Source organism: Cynocephalus volans, chromosome 12 (genome assembly GCF_027409185.1).
Source record: "Cynocephalus volans isolate mCynVol1 chromosome 12, mCynVol1.pri, whole genome shotgun sequence".
NCBI lineage: Eukaryota > Metazoa > Chordata > Mammalia > Dermoptera > Cynocephalidae > Cynocephalus > Cynocephalus volans.
Genome location: NC_084471.1, coordinates 22,703,490 through 22,716,581, shown reverse-complemented (window position 1 = coordinate 22,716,581; position 13,092 = coordinate 22,703,490). Strand labels below are relative to the sequence as shown.

The 13,092-nt window shown below is 35.8% G+C and overlaps 1 protein-coding gene across 2 annotated transcripts in view; it reads left to right on the top strand.

The window, feature by feature from the left end:
• Positions 1-13,092, top strand: part of UTP20 (UTP20 small subunit processome component) — a 97,346-nt gene that overhangs the window by 47,778 nt on the left and 36,476 nt on the right. For both annotated transcript variants that reach the window (XM_063076343.1, XM_063076342.1), the window contains exons 26-29: positions 2,560-2,726; positions 4,313-4,521; positions 9,568-9,711; positions 10,400-10,479. In XM_063076343.1, coding sequence (XP_062932413.1) covers positions 2,560-2,726; positions 4,313-4,521; positions 9,568-9,711; positions 10,400-10,479 — 600 coding nt within the window. The remainder of the gene's footprint in view (positions 1-2,559; positions 2,727-4,312; positions 4,522-9,567; positions 9,712-10,399; positions 10,480-13,092) is intronic.

Here is a 13,092-nt window from a genome sequence, read left to right as displayed (position 1 = left end):
ACTCACTCTCTAGTCCCTTACCTCATTTTATTTTTCTTACAAGGCTCATCATCCACCATGGTCTCTTTCTTATTGTTCCTGCTAAAGGTAAACTCCATGGCCCTCAATACATAGTGGTTGAATTAATTTTATGTTCTCTTTTATGACGTAAACTACTTTTTTTGGTCTGTTGATCTACCCATTGCCTACATAGCCTAGAAGAAATAGCTGTGGTGGTAGTGGTAGTTGTTATCTTGGTCTTGTTACTGGATTGAACAATAATGCCTCTAGAGCAGCCAATATTCAAGTGTGGTCTGCTTGTTCTTGGTGGGGAGGTCCCTGAGACGCTTTCAGGAGGTCCATCAAGTCAAAAATTTTCATAATACTGCTAACACATTATTTTTTTCACTGTGTTGACATTTGTACCAACAAGGCATAAGCAAAGGTGAGTAAAACTCTTGCCACCTTAGCATGAATCAGTACAGTGGCACCCAACTGTGCTAGTAAGTCTTCATTGCCACATACTTGGAATATTTTTTGAAAAGCTAGTTTCGCTTAATGTCCTTGATGGCTCTCGACTCTTGGGTAGATGTCTTTTTACTATTCCCTATGACAAAGTGAGAAGTCTGCATACAGTACTTCTGCTATACACTGGTTTATCTCAAGGAATGGCACTTCTGTGAGTGTTTGAGTTTCAAGCTGACCTAGCCACTTTTTTTCACGGAGCACCATTTTCATTTGAAAGATGGACTATGATTTTTTTCAAACTTGAGTATTTCACAGGCATTTTCTTGAACATGAATGCAGTGAGCCTGCCACTTCAAGGAAAACAACTGACAGCGTTTGTTCCCAGTGACTAAATTCTAGCATTCAAGTGAAAATTAGGATTTTGGAAAACTTTTATCTCCTCCTGTGAACTTGACAGCTTAAAGACTTTTCTGATGAGATGGGTAGTGATATTAACAAGTGTTAATAAACATATTTCTTTTTCTGGTTTACAGTGAAATATGTCAGCATTTGGCATCTCTACATAACTCAGTAAACTAATGTTTTTTGAATAGCTTATGTGTGTTACAGAACCAGGTAAGAGTAAAAGACCCATTCAAAGTGCAAGCTAGGCATGGATTTTAATGTAACAGAGTTCACAAAGTTTGTTGGTAGGGTTTTAGATTCCACATTGCAGCTAGCCTTTAATAAACTACCACTTGTTGAGGTTTGGTGTAGTATCAAAATGGAAGATCCACAGTTATCTGAAAGTTTTAAAAATATTTCTCCCTTCTCCAGCTCATCTGTGTGAGGTTAGATTTTCTTCTATCCCAAGATATTGCAATCGATTGAATGCAGGAGCAGATATGAGGATTCAGTTATTTTCTACTAACCCAGACAAAAAAATAAATAAAACAATAGTACTTAGTCTCACTAATTTTTGGCGTTGGGGGGTCAGAACTGTAATTTTTTATTAAAATATGTTATTTATGTTAAAATGTAGTAAGTTTATTATTTTTTTAAATAAACTAATACAACAATTTTTTTTAATCTCTTTAGTTTTAATTTCTAATACAGTAACTACCAGTAGGTAAAACTCACATACACAAAAGCTCTTTGGTGATCTCAATAATTTTTAAGAGTCTAAAGGGGTCTTAATATCAAGAAATTTGAAAACCACTGTCTTTGAATTTTGAATGTTAAGTCAATAAGTTTTATTATATTAAGAAAGTAGATTGTTTTATTAGGTTATTTAGAATTTTGAATTTTATTGGAATGCATACTGAGCCAGTATTAAAATGATCATATTAACTTTATACTGAGCCATTGATCTGTATCACTAATCTAATAGATTTCACTAATGACTCTTGCATTTCCTGTGATAATCTTTATTTGGTTTTAATGCAGCACTGGATATTGTATTTAGAAATGTTGTGTTTTATATTTAAGCAAGATTGGTATGTAGTTTTATTTTTGTTCATTAACCCATGTCAATGTCACAGTCATACCACCTTCACAAATGTAAAGGGACTGTTTTCCTTCTTTCTGTCTGCTATAAAACTATAGCATGGAAATTATTTTTTTATTGAAAATTTTAAAGATTTATCTGTAAAACTAAATGAGCTTCACGTGTTCCAATGATTGTTGGTCTATTCAGGATTTCTTAAGTTTCTTTTGCTTATTTATTAGTTTTTACCAGAAAATTAGCTATTTAATCAAAATCTTTTTAGTTTCCTTATTTTGCTGATAGTTGTATTCTGTTATTTCCTTTTAATAGTTTTATTCTCATTTTCATTTTTCCTTTATTAGATTTACCTTTGACTTGCTTATTTTATTGCTTTTTCTCGCACAAAGAACCACCTTCTGGACTTTGTCTATTATTTTCTTCTTTCTGCTTCCCTTAACCCTGTTTTGTTGTTTTTCTAAGAGTCTGTGTCAAACATCTAATTTCTGTTTTTATTTTTTCTTATTTTATAATATATCCTTTTAAATCTGTTGAGTTGCTCTTCTAGCCTTTGCAGAAAACAAAACCATTAGTGTTCTGTTTTAGAATTAATGTGCAAACAAATTTTTTTTTTTTTTTTACTTTTTCAGAATTTTGTATGGGCGAATGAAGAATAAGACAGGGAGTAAAACTCAGGGGAAATCTGCTTCAGGCACCCGCACGGCCATTGTTCTGCGGTTCCTTGCTGGGACCCAGCCTGAGGAGATCCAGATATTCTTAGACCTGCTATTTGAACCTGTGAAGCACTTCCAGAAGGGTAGCTACCAACTGCTTCCCACTCCAAATACCTGTTGTCTGGGGTAGACTTCCAGCATCTCAAGCTAGGTTTCTCATGCTCCTGGGCATCTTCCTAACAGAGTTGTTCCTCCCAACCTTGATTGTGGTCTTTTTGCTAAGGTGCAGTTCATTTAAAGTTTGATTCTATTAGGTGAAGCTCACAATTGACCCTGGGTCAGCATCCTTGTGATAGTAAGCCCTTGATTAGGAAATGTGTATTTTTTTGTTATACATTTAGGCCAGTTGAAAAATAGTAAATATTTATCCATATACGAAGAATAGGTTTCTTCTAAGAAATTCAAAGCATGCTACAGAATTAATCTTAATTGTCTTGGCATATGTTTGTTCACTGAGTAATTCATCTATTGAGTAATGATTTGTTGAATACCTCCCGTGCCCCAGATACTCTGCTAGGTAGAAAATAGAAAAATGAGTATTTACAATGTCTGTCCTCAACCTCGCAGTCAGGACAAAGTAGATGCTCTAGTGTATATAATGAGCTAAATGCCCTGTGGAATGTTCTCTGGTATGCAGTGTTAGTAATTATTAGTAATAATAATGGTTAACCTTTATTGAGTGCTTATTTTATACCAGACACAGGCCCCTTTACAGATACCTCAGTTGATTCTTAAAAGAGCCACATGAACTATCGTTACTTGTTTGTCCCCATTTTACAAATGAAGAAACTGAGACTTAGAAAGGTAAATATTTTGCCCATGGCCATTCAACTGGAAAATGGTAGAGTTGGGATGCAAACCCAGACCTTTCTGCTCCAGTCCCACAATTGCTTTGCTTTAGCCAAACGTAGATATTTACTTATAGGGTAGTATGTTGCATTTTTTTTGTATTTTTTCCATGGTAATACCACCTTCAGCTATACATAAAAGTTTTCATTCAGCATGTAGCTCCTTTTGCAGGAGCGTAGATACAAATGATATTCTTATGGATGGACTGTTTAGGTATACGAATCAGTAAGCTCATGATCTCATGTCAGATGGTTTGAAGTTAGTTATTGCTCAAGCAATAACAATTCAAATCTTTTAAGTAAATTCTGAAATCAATATGATAGCAGCTGTTTACAAGGGACTAATCTTTCTATTAATCAGGGGCTATAAAAGAAATAGAACATGCAATTCTCAACCTACAAGGAGTTTCTAATGCAGCAAGGCATTTTCTGTTAATCTGCTGAACTCAGTGTAGCTCAGGGAAAGCCGAGAATAAGAAAGATGTATGGAAACTTGCTAGTGGAATAAAAGTCTTTTAGTAACTTGGGCTTTCAGGAATTGTGTTTTAAAAACTTGGGTGAGAATTGGGTTTAGGGACTTTGTTCTGTCACAGGTTTCTTACTCTCCTTTATTCTTCAGTTTCCTCATCTATAAAGTAGCAGTAGTAAAACCTGCCTAACCTAGCTCATTGAATATTTGTTAAGAATCAAAAGGATTTTGATTTCTATTGTAAAAATAGAAAATACTGTATTATTGAGGGAAATTGAAAGAAAGCTGTAATTATAAGTAGTAACAAACTAATGTTTCACTTTGCATGAATCTCTTCCTATTTGTTCACTAGGAGAGTGCCATTCTGCAGTCATTGAAGCCGTAAAAGATTTGGATTTGTCTAAAGTTCTTCCTTTGGGCCGTCAGCATGGTATCTTAAATAGCCTTGAAATAGTATTGAAGAACATTAGTCATCTGATCAGTGCATACTTACCAAAGATCTTGCAGATATTGGTCTGTATGATAGCAACGGTGTCACATATACTTGACCAACGAGAAAAGGTGAGTGATTCACTGTAGATGAATATGAGTCTGTATTTTACTTGGGAATTGTGTTCGGGCCTGAATTACTAACATCCTTCCAGGTTAAATCCTTATGTAACCCTTTGAAAGTGTCTCTTTAAAATGATCTTCCATATGATGGGAATCTTCATTGTTATAAATATTTATTTATGACTAGAAAATGCAAATTGTATCAAATGTTTATTTTAAAAGAAGCTGGAATTGTAAAAAGTACATTAGTTAGTTGTACTTCTCAGAAACCCAAATTGGATGCTTGAACTGATGTTTCTTAGATTTTAATTCCAGGAGCCTAGAGATATATGATACCTTCCAACTCCCATTTCTCTAGAATGGCTGGGAAATGAATAGAGCACTGCTACCATCATCCTATTATTTTGAGAGTTACCTGCAATTCTTTAAAAGTAAATGCTTACCTAAGTACAAAGTTTTAAATAAAATAAACATCAAGATCAGGCAAGACAAGCCAGATGGCCAGCTGCCAAGAGGTGCACAGTAAATATTTTCTGAATTGTTTTCAAAATGATATGTGTATGTTTTGTTGAAACAGGTATGTAGACATGAGAGTGCTCTTTGGAGTTTAGGGAAATAGTCCATAATGTGTTTATTGACTGCGGCCTTCTTGGAGAAAATGGGACTTTAAGTAAAGGTTCAGATTCACATTTCTGCTGTGGACTCTCAGTTAATGACAAATAGGCACAGTTTTAATTTGGCAACATTCATTTCATTTGATTTATTGATATGCCTGGTGAATGGCCTCTCAAACATGGTCATGATAAGTGAAAATTAACAGCCAAAAACAGCATAGCCCTTTTTGGGCTATGCATATGGATATAAACCTGCTTTAATAATGAAATAATATTCTCTGATTACCAAGATCCACAGATTTAGAACATACCTTCCATTTTGGTAGGTACCATCTTGTTTTTCTCATTCTTTCATTTATTCCTTCAACAGATATTAATTGAACCCCTACTATGTGTCAAGCACTCTTCTAAGCACTGGGACTAGAGAGTGATCCAAGCAAACAAAAATTTGTCCATTTATTTATTCAGTAGATACTTTACTAAGTACCTACTATGTGCCAGACATTGTTCTAGGTAGGAAATGAGACAGGTAAGGACTTAGTATCACGGGGAAATAAATAACAAGTAAATACACAAATAATTAGAATAATATGAGATAGTAAGTTCTGAGAGGAAAATAAAATGAGGAGACCCTTCTGCAGATCTCTGAAATTTATACACTCTTCTCCAGTAGTTCTGTCCTCTCCAGTACTCTGCCCTGTGAATTCTAGCTGCCTTGGCCTCCCCAAGCTGCCCAACTGTCTCCTCATCTCAGGATCGATGGACTCTGCCTGGGCTCTTTCCTCCCTGCACTAAGGCTTGAAAACTCTCCATGCAGCAAGCTGGGGAAATTGTAGGGCTTGTTTTGTTTTCATTCTCTCAGAGATTGCTGTGCTCTTCTGCCTCATGTCCAAAGTCTGGAAATGCTTATTTAATATACATTGCTCAGTTTTGTGGTTGCTTAAGAGGGGAGGGTAAATCCAGTCTCTCTTACTCCTTCTTGGCTGGAAGCAGAAAAACCACCAGAAAGGAGAAGGTAAAACAGTTCTGAGTCTAACAAAGGGCTGGGAACAGTTTACATTCCCAACAGCCAGAGTAGAAAGCTCATAATACACGGGGCATCAAGAAGAGTCTTTGCAAGGGGATTGTCTCAGTCATGGAGCCAAATTAGCCCTAAAATAAAGGCTGCTCTGGACCCACCTAACAAAACTTAAAAAGGTCAAACTTCTTTCAGGTAAATTAACTGCAGCCCAGAACAAAGCCCGAAAAACTTATAGGTGATTTAAATTAAAATAAAATCGACAATGTCTGACATCTGTTCAAACACTACCAAGCATGCAAAGAAGGAGGAAAATTTTACCCATAACAAGGAGAAAAACCAATTAGTAGAAGCAGACCCAGAAATGACACAGATAATAGAATTAGACAAGAGATAGCTATTTAAAATACACTCCATATATTCAAGAAAGTACAAGAAAGCATGAGCATTTTAAGGAAGACATGCAAGATATAAAAAATTTAACATAAAATGAGGGATATGACAGACGGTGATCAGGGTGGCTGGGTCTGCTTTTACTAGGGTGGTCAGGGTCCTCTGTAAGGAGGTGGTATTTGAGCTTACACCCACCTGCCCAGCCATGGGAGGAATATTTCAGGCAAAGAAATGACCAGTGCAAAGTCCCTGAGGCTGGAATAGTCTTGGCATAGAATAGACAAGGTGGAGGTAGCAGAGCCCAGCAGGGGTCGTGAAAGATGAGGGTCAGGAGGAGAGTAGGGTGGGTTATGTAGGACCTTGTAGGCTACGTCAACTGGGTTTGCTTCAAAGGGTAATGGGAAGCTGCTGAGAGACTTGATTCAGGGAGTCATAAGGACTGTTTGGTGTTCTAAAAAATATATCACTTCAGTTGCTTTATAGAAAAGAGGCTGCGGGAAGCCAAGAGTAGAAGCGAAAAAGAGGTCTTGGAAAATTCTGTTATGTTAGAGCTTAAAAGGGCCATAGGAAGAATTATGTGAGATTTTAGTTTATGCCTTAGAGCAAGTGATAATGATTGTATGGATTTATTAAATCATGAAAGGTTAGAGATTTTATAATGCTTTTATAAATGCTTTGAATTTTTAGTTAACTTAGGAGAAGTTACTCAGTAATGCAGCCTTACCCCCAAGTCAATCATTAGTAACTCAAAGGATCATTTATGCGATTTCACAGTTCATTAGTTAGTGAGGTGTTAAGCTTGTTGACAGGAGCTTTCTTATTAATCCTTGGACAAGTCCCAGGAATTCCTTAAAGTGCCAGAATGAATTATTGCACAGTAAATTTGTTTTAGTAATTTTACTTAAGTTCTACATTTTTGTGTTTAAGCTCAGTTATACATTTACTTTTTTGTGTCTTTCATGTCCTTCGGGGCATTTACTGACACTGAAAGAGGTATTGTGGAGGTTGTTCTTGTTTGTTCATTTTTTTTTTCTGGTTTTGTTGTTATTTTGTACACTTAAGCAATGGAGGAACTTGTAAATGTACATAAACTCAGTCATATTGACTATTCCTCTAGAAATTAAAGTGTACAATTGCTCATTTTCAGAGTTTTTCTTCAGTTTATTCAACAAGTATTGAGTAAATTGGGAAGCTGGCACTGTAGTTACAGAAATGAATAGAACCTGCAGATCCTACCCAGTGGGAAAGGGGGGTGGTGAGAATGGGAGAAGGGCGGGAGTGTCTTATTTGATACCATGTTTGCTAATGTTCAGTATCTTATTTGCTCCAGATTATCATACCATGTTTTTTCAGATATCAGTGATAGTTCTTATCTTTCACCAAACACAATATAGCTGATAATGAAAATATTGCCAGTAGAATTGAAGCAGAACAGAATGACTTGTAACTGTGTCACCTTGTGCTCACCTGTCATTTCCTCTGACTTTGTAACTTGTATACTGAGATAATTGGCTAAAAGTAAAAGAAGGTTGTGTGAGTTATCATGGTTCCTCAGGCTTGCACAGCAAATTAATTGCATCCTTGTTCATAGTCACTTGAAGTTAAATTGTGCTGTTTCAGATGCAAATACCTCGGTTGATCAGATAAGATTTTCAGGATGAGTTACTTCCCTTCTAGTTTTCTCCATGTTATCTTGGCCAAAAGATTTGATATTTACTCTGAGAGCATTTGTGTTGTCTTCATAAATTTTAGGGTAGTTTTTAGATTTTGATGTAGGAAATTAAGGTTATATGTAAAAATAAGTTGCTACTTATATGTCTAGAGCCTACCATATAATAATCAAGTGGGAAAACAATTAGGGGTTGGATCTTCCCCTGTTGTTTGGTCTTAACAACATTCTGTGCTTGGGAGAATGTTTCTGAGGCCTTTGTCTCTTCTCTGCCTGGCCTGAACCTCTTCTTTATTTAATATCCAGTGGAAATTCTGCCTTTTTCTTGATGCTTTATCCTTCACAAATTTATTGTAATTCCTCCCCTATCAAATATGTTTAGTGTTTATAGTCTCATGTAAATTCAATAAATTCTCCTTCAGTAAGATTTTATGTTGAGGTCAGGGCTGTGGCTGGCATACCATTGGACCCATTGGTTGGTGGGTACTCAATGAATTATTCTCCTCGGAGCCTGAACAAATTGGCTGCATATTTGTGATTTTATAATTCACAGGGAAGGAGATGCCAGTTGAAGTAGCAACATCTGTTCTAAAGAAAGTTTGCTGTTAATTCAGACCCATTTCAGCCTCTATGTCTCTAAACAGACAAATCTTTTTTTTTTTCAAAATTGCGTTTTCCTTTGAACTATATTTGTTAGGATCTTCCCATGCCTTGATTCAGTCACCTCATTCTCTTTCTGCATGAAGTATTGCACTGTATGGAAAGACCATAAATTCTTTAACTAGTCCCCTAGACTCATTTTAACAAGAATAATTTAAAACTCCTAGTTTGAAAAAGGTAGAATAATAACAATGCAAGTATGAAAACAAAAAGAAAAACAACTCATTTGAAATGGAAGTTTAACTTTTTTTTTAATCTAAGGTATTGTGATAGCAAAAAAAAAATTTTGTTTAGGATGTTCTGTTCATAGGAAGAAATCAAGATTTTATTTGAGACAATTACTTGAATAAAAAAGAGAAACAATGTAGAATACAAAACAGCATTCCAGTTGTGATTGCATTTTTAGCTAAAGACAACTAGTGTGATTTTACTGGCAGTCACAGTGGAGTACATCCCACCATTTGATTTTTTTAAGCCTCTGCTTTCCCTTCCTGTTCAATGAGAAGAGTTAATATGACTTGCTCTGTTGATGTTCCCATGTGAATCAAAGTCAGATTTAATAACAGGATTTTCTGTTTGATGCTTAGCCATCTGAGCAAGAGTGCCTCTCTGAGGAGTCAGAGATAAAAATGACAAGTAGATAAATAGGTAGGTAGGTAGGTAGATAGATTTTTTTTAAAAAATAGGTCTTTGTTTTGCAGGTACAGCTGAGGTTTATTAACCCACTGAAAAATTTAAGACGTCTTGGAATCAAAATGGTAACTGATATCTTTTTGGATTGGGAATCCTATCAGTTCAGAACAGAAGAAATTGATGCTGTGTTTCATGGTGCAGTTTGGCCCCAGGTAAACCTTGATTTCTACGTTCTTCCTGGACACTTTCTGCTTCTTCCTTTATTATTAATTCACCAGCATAGTCTACCACCTAGACCTGAATGCTTGTCCTGGTCTTTTCTTTTACATCAAGTCTTTCTTTACTTCTGGAAGTTTTTTAATTACACTTTTTATTTTTGCCTCCACTGCCACCTAAAGCTCAAAAGTTAGTTTCTGCAGTACTGTGGCGCTTATACTTAAGGCCAATTTGAATATGATTATCTCTTAAGCAAAGTAACATAACTTCATGGCACCTCACGTAACATTGCCTCTGGCTTTCAACATGAATGAGGGAAAATCCGCAAGTGTTTTTGTTCTTATGTATTTCCTTGTTTGATTTCTCTGGTTGTAACCATTGGAGATGGTAACTGGTGTAGTTATGCTAAGAAGACTATAGGAGAGACTTGATTTTAGGAAAGATTTCCAGCTGCTTGAACCCTTTGAAACTTAAAATACTTGGTTCCTTTCAAGTGTCTAGCACTTCCGTGCACCACCTTTGCCATTTTCTCCTGTGTAGCTGTTATTTTGGGTCCCTTTATTTTTTTCCTCAATCCGTCCTTTAAATGTTAACTTCTGTCCCTTGGCTTTTTAATCCTCTGCTGTGGTTTTTGTGCTTGTTCCGTTTGTTAGTTTGGTATTTTGTTTTTATTTTGTCTCCTAGATCAACAGGCTTGGATCTGAGAGTCAGTATTCTCCTACTCCTCTGCTGAAACTAATTAGTATCTGGAGCAGAAACGCGAGGTATAACCTTTTCTTCCTCCCCTTTAAAAAGTGAAATTTTTAGACTAATCTAGTCAAAACTAGTTTCTCATACAGTGAACTACTTTAGGTGCAGTAAAAGAGAATAAGGCAACTGAGTAAAAGTATGGAAAGATCTCAAAATATATAGTTTAAAGAAAATACAAGTTGTTTAGTGTGATCCAGGAAAAATAATTTTAGGTGTGTGCCTGTGTGTATAAATATGAAGGGAAATAGAAATTATCTAGAAGGATACATGAGAGACACTGTTAACAATGTTACCATATCATGCGGAGGTTTGGGTGAACTGTAGTAGGGAAAGGAGACTTTTCATGATACATTGTTTGGAGTGTTTGAATTATTTATAATAATAAAAAAGGAAAGATAGGTGAAGTAACATAATTTAATGTAAATTAAAATTGGAGAGTATATACTGGGGCCTTCAAAAAGTCCACTTACCTTTTAAGTCTATGTTTTCCATGAACTTTTTGAAGTACCCTTGTATTGCATCAAAACTAATACATTTTTGCAATTTTAACAGTTTGATTAAAACTTGAAGAATAGAAGTATTAGAATTGATAGGGATCTTCTTCCAATGTGTAATAATCATGTCAGCAGTTTGATTTGGCCTGGCAAAGGGAGAAACAGAATATGAAATACACCAGATAGTTATATCATCACATAAATATTACCATTCTCTGCTTGCCTGCTTAAAAATAAAAGCTAATTTGTAATTAGCATTCTGTGTCTTTTTCTGGTTCCCACTTAAAATCAGAAAAATTTCATAGGCTTTGTAGATTTTCTAAACCACTGTCTTCTGTTCTTTGTAAAACTCCGTCTGAGTATACATAGAGCTCTCATTATCAAAAAAAGTTTTGTTATTGATTCAAGTAATGCTAAAATCCTAGCATCGGTGATGTCATTAAATGGTCTTCAAAAACAAACCCAAAACCTTGGCATTGTCTTCCTCAGGAAAACATGTTTATTTTACTAGTAGGAAGAGCTCTTTTCATTTGTTTCCCATTTGACAGAGCTACTTCATATCTTTATCACTGAACATTTATGAGCAGCACTTCATATGCATACTTGAGAAAAGTTTTTTAGCTGTGTGATTTTTATGCAAATAAGCCATGAAAGTCTTTCATCTAGGAAGACTTCATGAAAGAGACTGAGTTTTATATTAGTTGGGTCCTTATTCAAGGTATAGAGCCACATTGTTGGATGTCACTGTATTCTCATCTGCAATTTCTCTTTTTTTTTTGGTTGGGGAAATAGAAGCCACATAGCAATAGAGGAGGTAGGCAGCGGAACCTTTTTTTTTCTTTTATATTTAACACTCACCTGAAAGAAATCTCTAGAAGGGTTGACTTCCCTTAGAATCTCCATAGCAATAGATATGCATATATAGCTGTGTGTGGAAGAATTAATGAATATTTCAGAACCACTTCATTGGGAATGTTACTCTTCAATAAAAGATAAATTTTGATTTTGAAGTATAGTTACAGTTTACAAAGTGTCAATCAGATATTAAAGATATTTCATCTGTAGAGAAGTTTAGCATTTTATTTTGTATGTGCATAAATGCAGGTAGAGGTGAACTATAGCCAGTATTTTCAAGCTTACTTGTAAGGTTAGATTGTCTCAGAAGTTAGGTGAACTCAAGACAACAAAAACTCGCTTACCAGTTAGGGTGATCATATAATTTATTGTTCAAACTGAAACATTCCTGAGGATGAAAAGAGATGTTATAAATAAGCTAAAACAACCAAAATAAGCTGGGACTGTCCCTGGCCACTCTCTTAGCTGCTCTGGTTCTAACCACCATGACCCCAGCAAGGCTCAGTCTCTTCCTCCTCTGAGTGCTTTCTACTCAGGTGAGGCCCTGCCATCACATACTGCCTTAATGTACTCATCTGTCTTCATAACTTATCTGCCTAAAGCTTCTCGAGAGCAGAGATCATTTCTCATTCATTATCATTGTATCTTCTTCCACAAAGGGTTATACCTCTCCATCCATGCTTAGTTGATATTCATTGCCTGTTGAATGAGTGTTTGAAATTTCTAACAGCTATGTGCTCTTTAGCATGGAGCATGCCCGTTGTACTCTGGCATCAAGTTACACTGTTCAAGAAAAACAGTTTGGTCACTTGGGGGTTGGATTGGATTTGACTTGGTTATTGCTAGGACTAAGCCAGAGGTTGAAAGCAGCTTTCTCACCTTTTCTGACAGAAAAAAACATAGATGACATACAGCCTAGTGGTTAAGAGTACAGTCTGAAGCCACACAAATCTAGTTTCAAATCCTAGCACTACTGTATGTTCTTTTGGCAAAGTTGGCCTCTCTGAGCCTCAGTTTCACCACCTGTAAAATGGGAATAATAACAGGCCAACCTCATTAATAACAGAGATGATGATGTGTAAAGGATCTTGCTTGGAGTCTGCCCAGGCTATGCCCAATATTTGTTGGACAGGAAGATATATGAATGTAACCTCTTAGAACTTTTCTATCAGTTTGTCAGTGCGAAGTATGTTAGAGTGCTTGAGCTCTTTTTCCAGTGATGATGAAATGATAAAACGAAACTATCTGAATTTTTTTCAGTTTGACCTTTCTATTGAT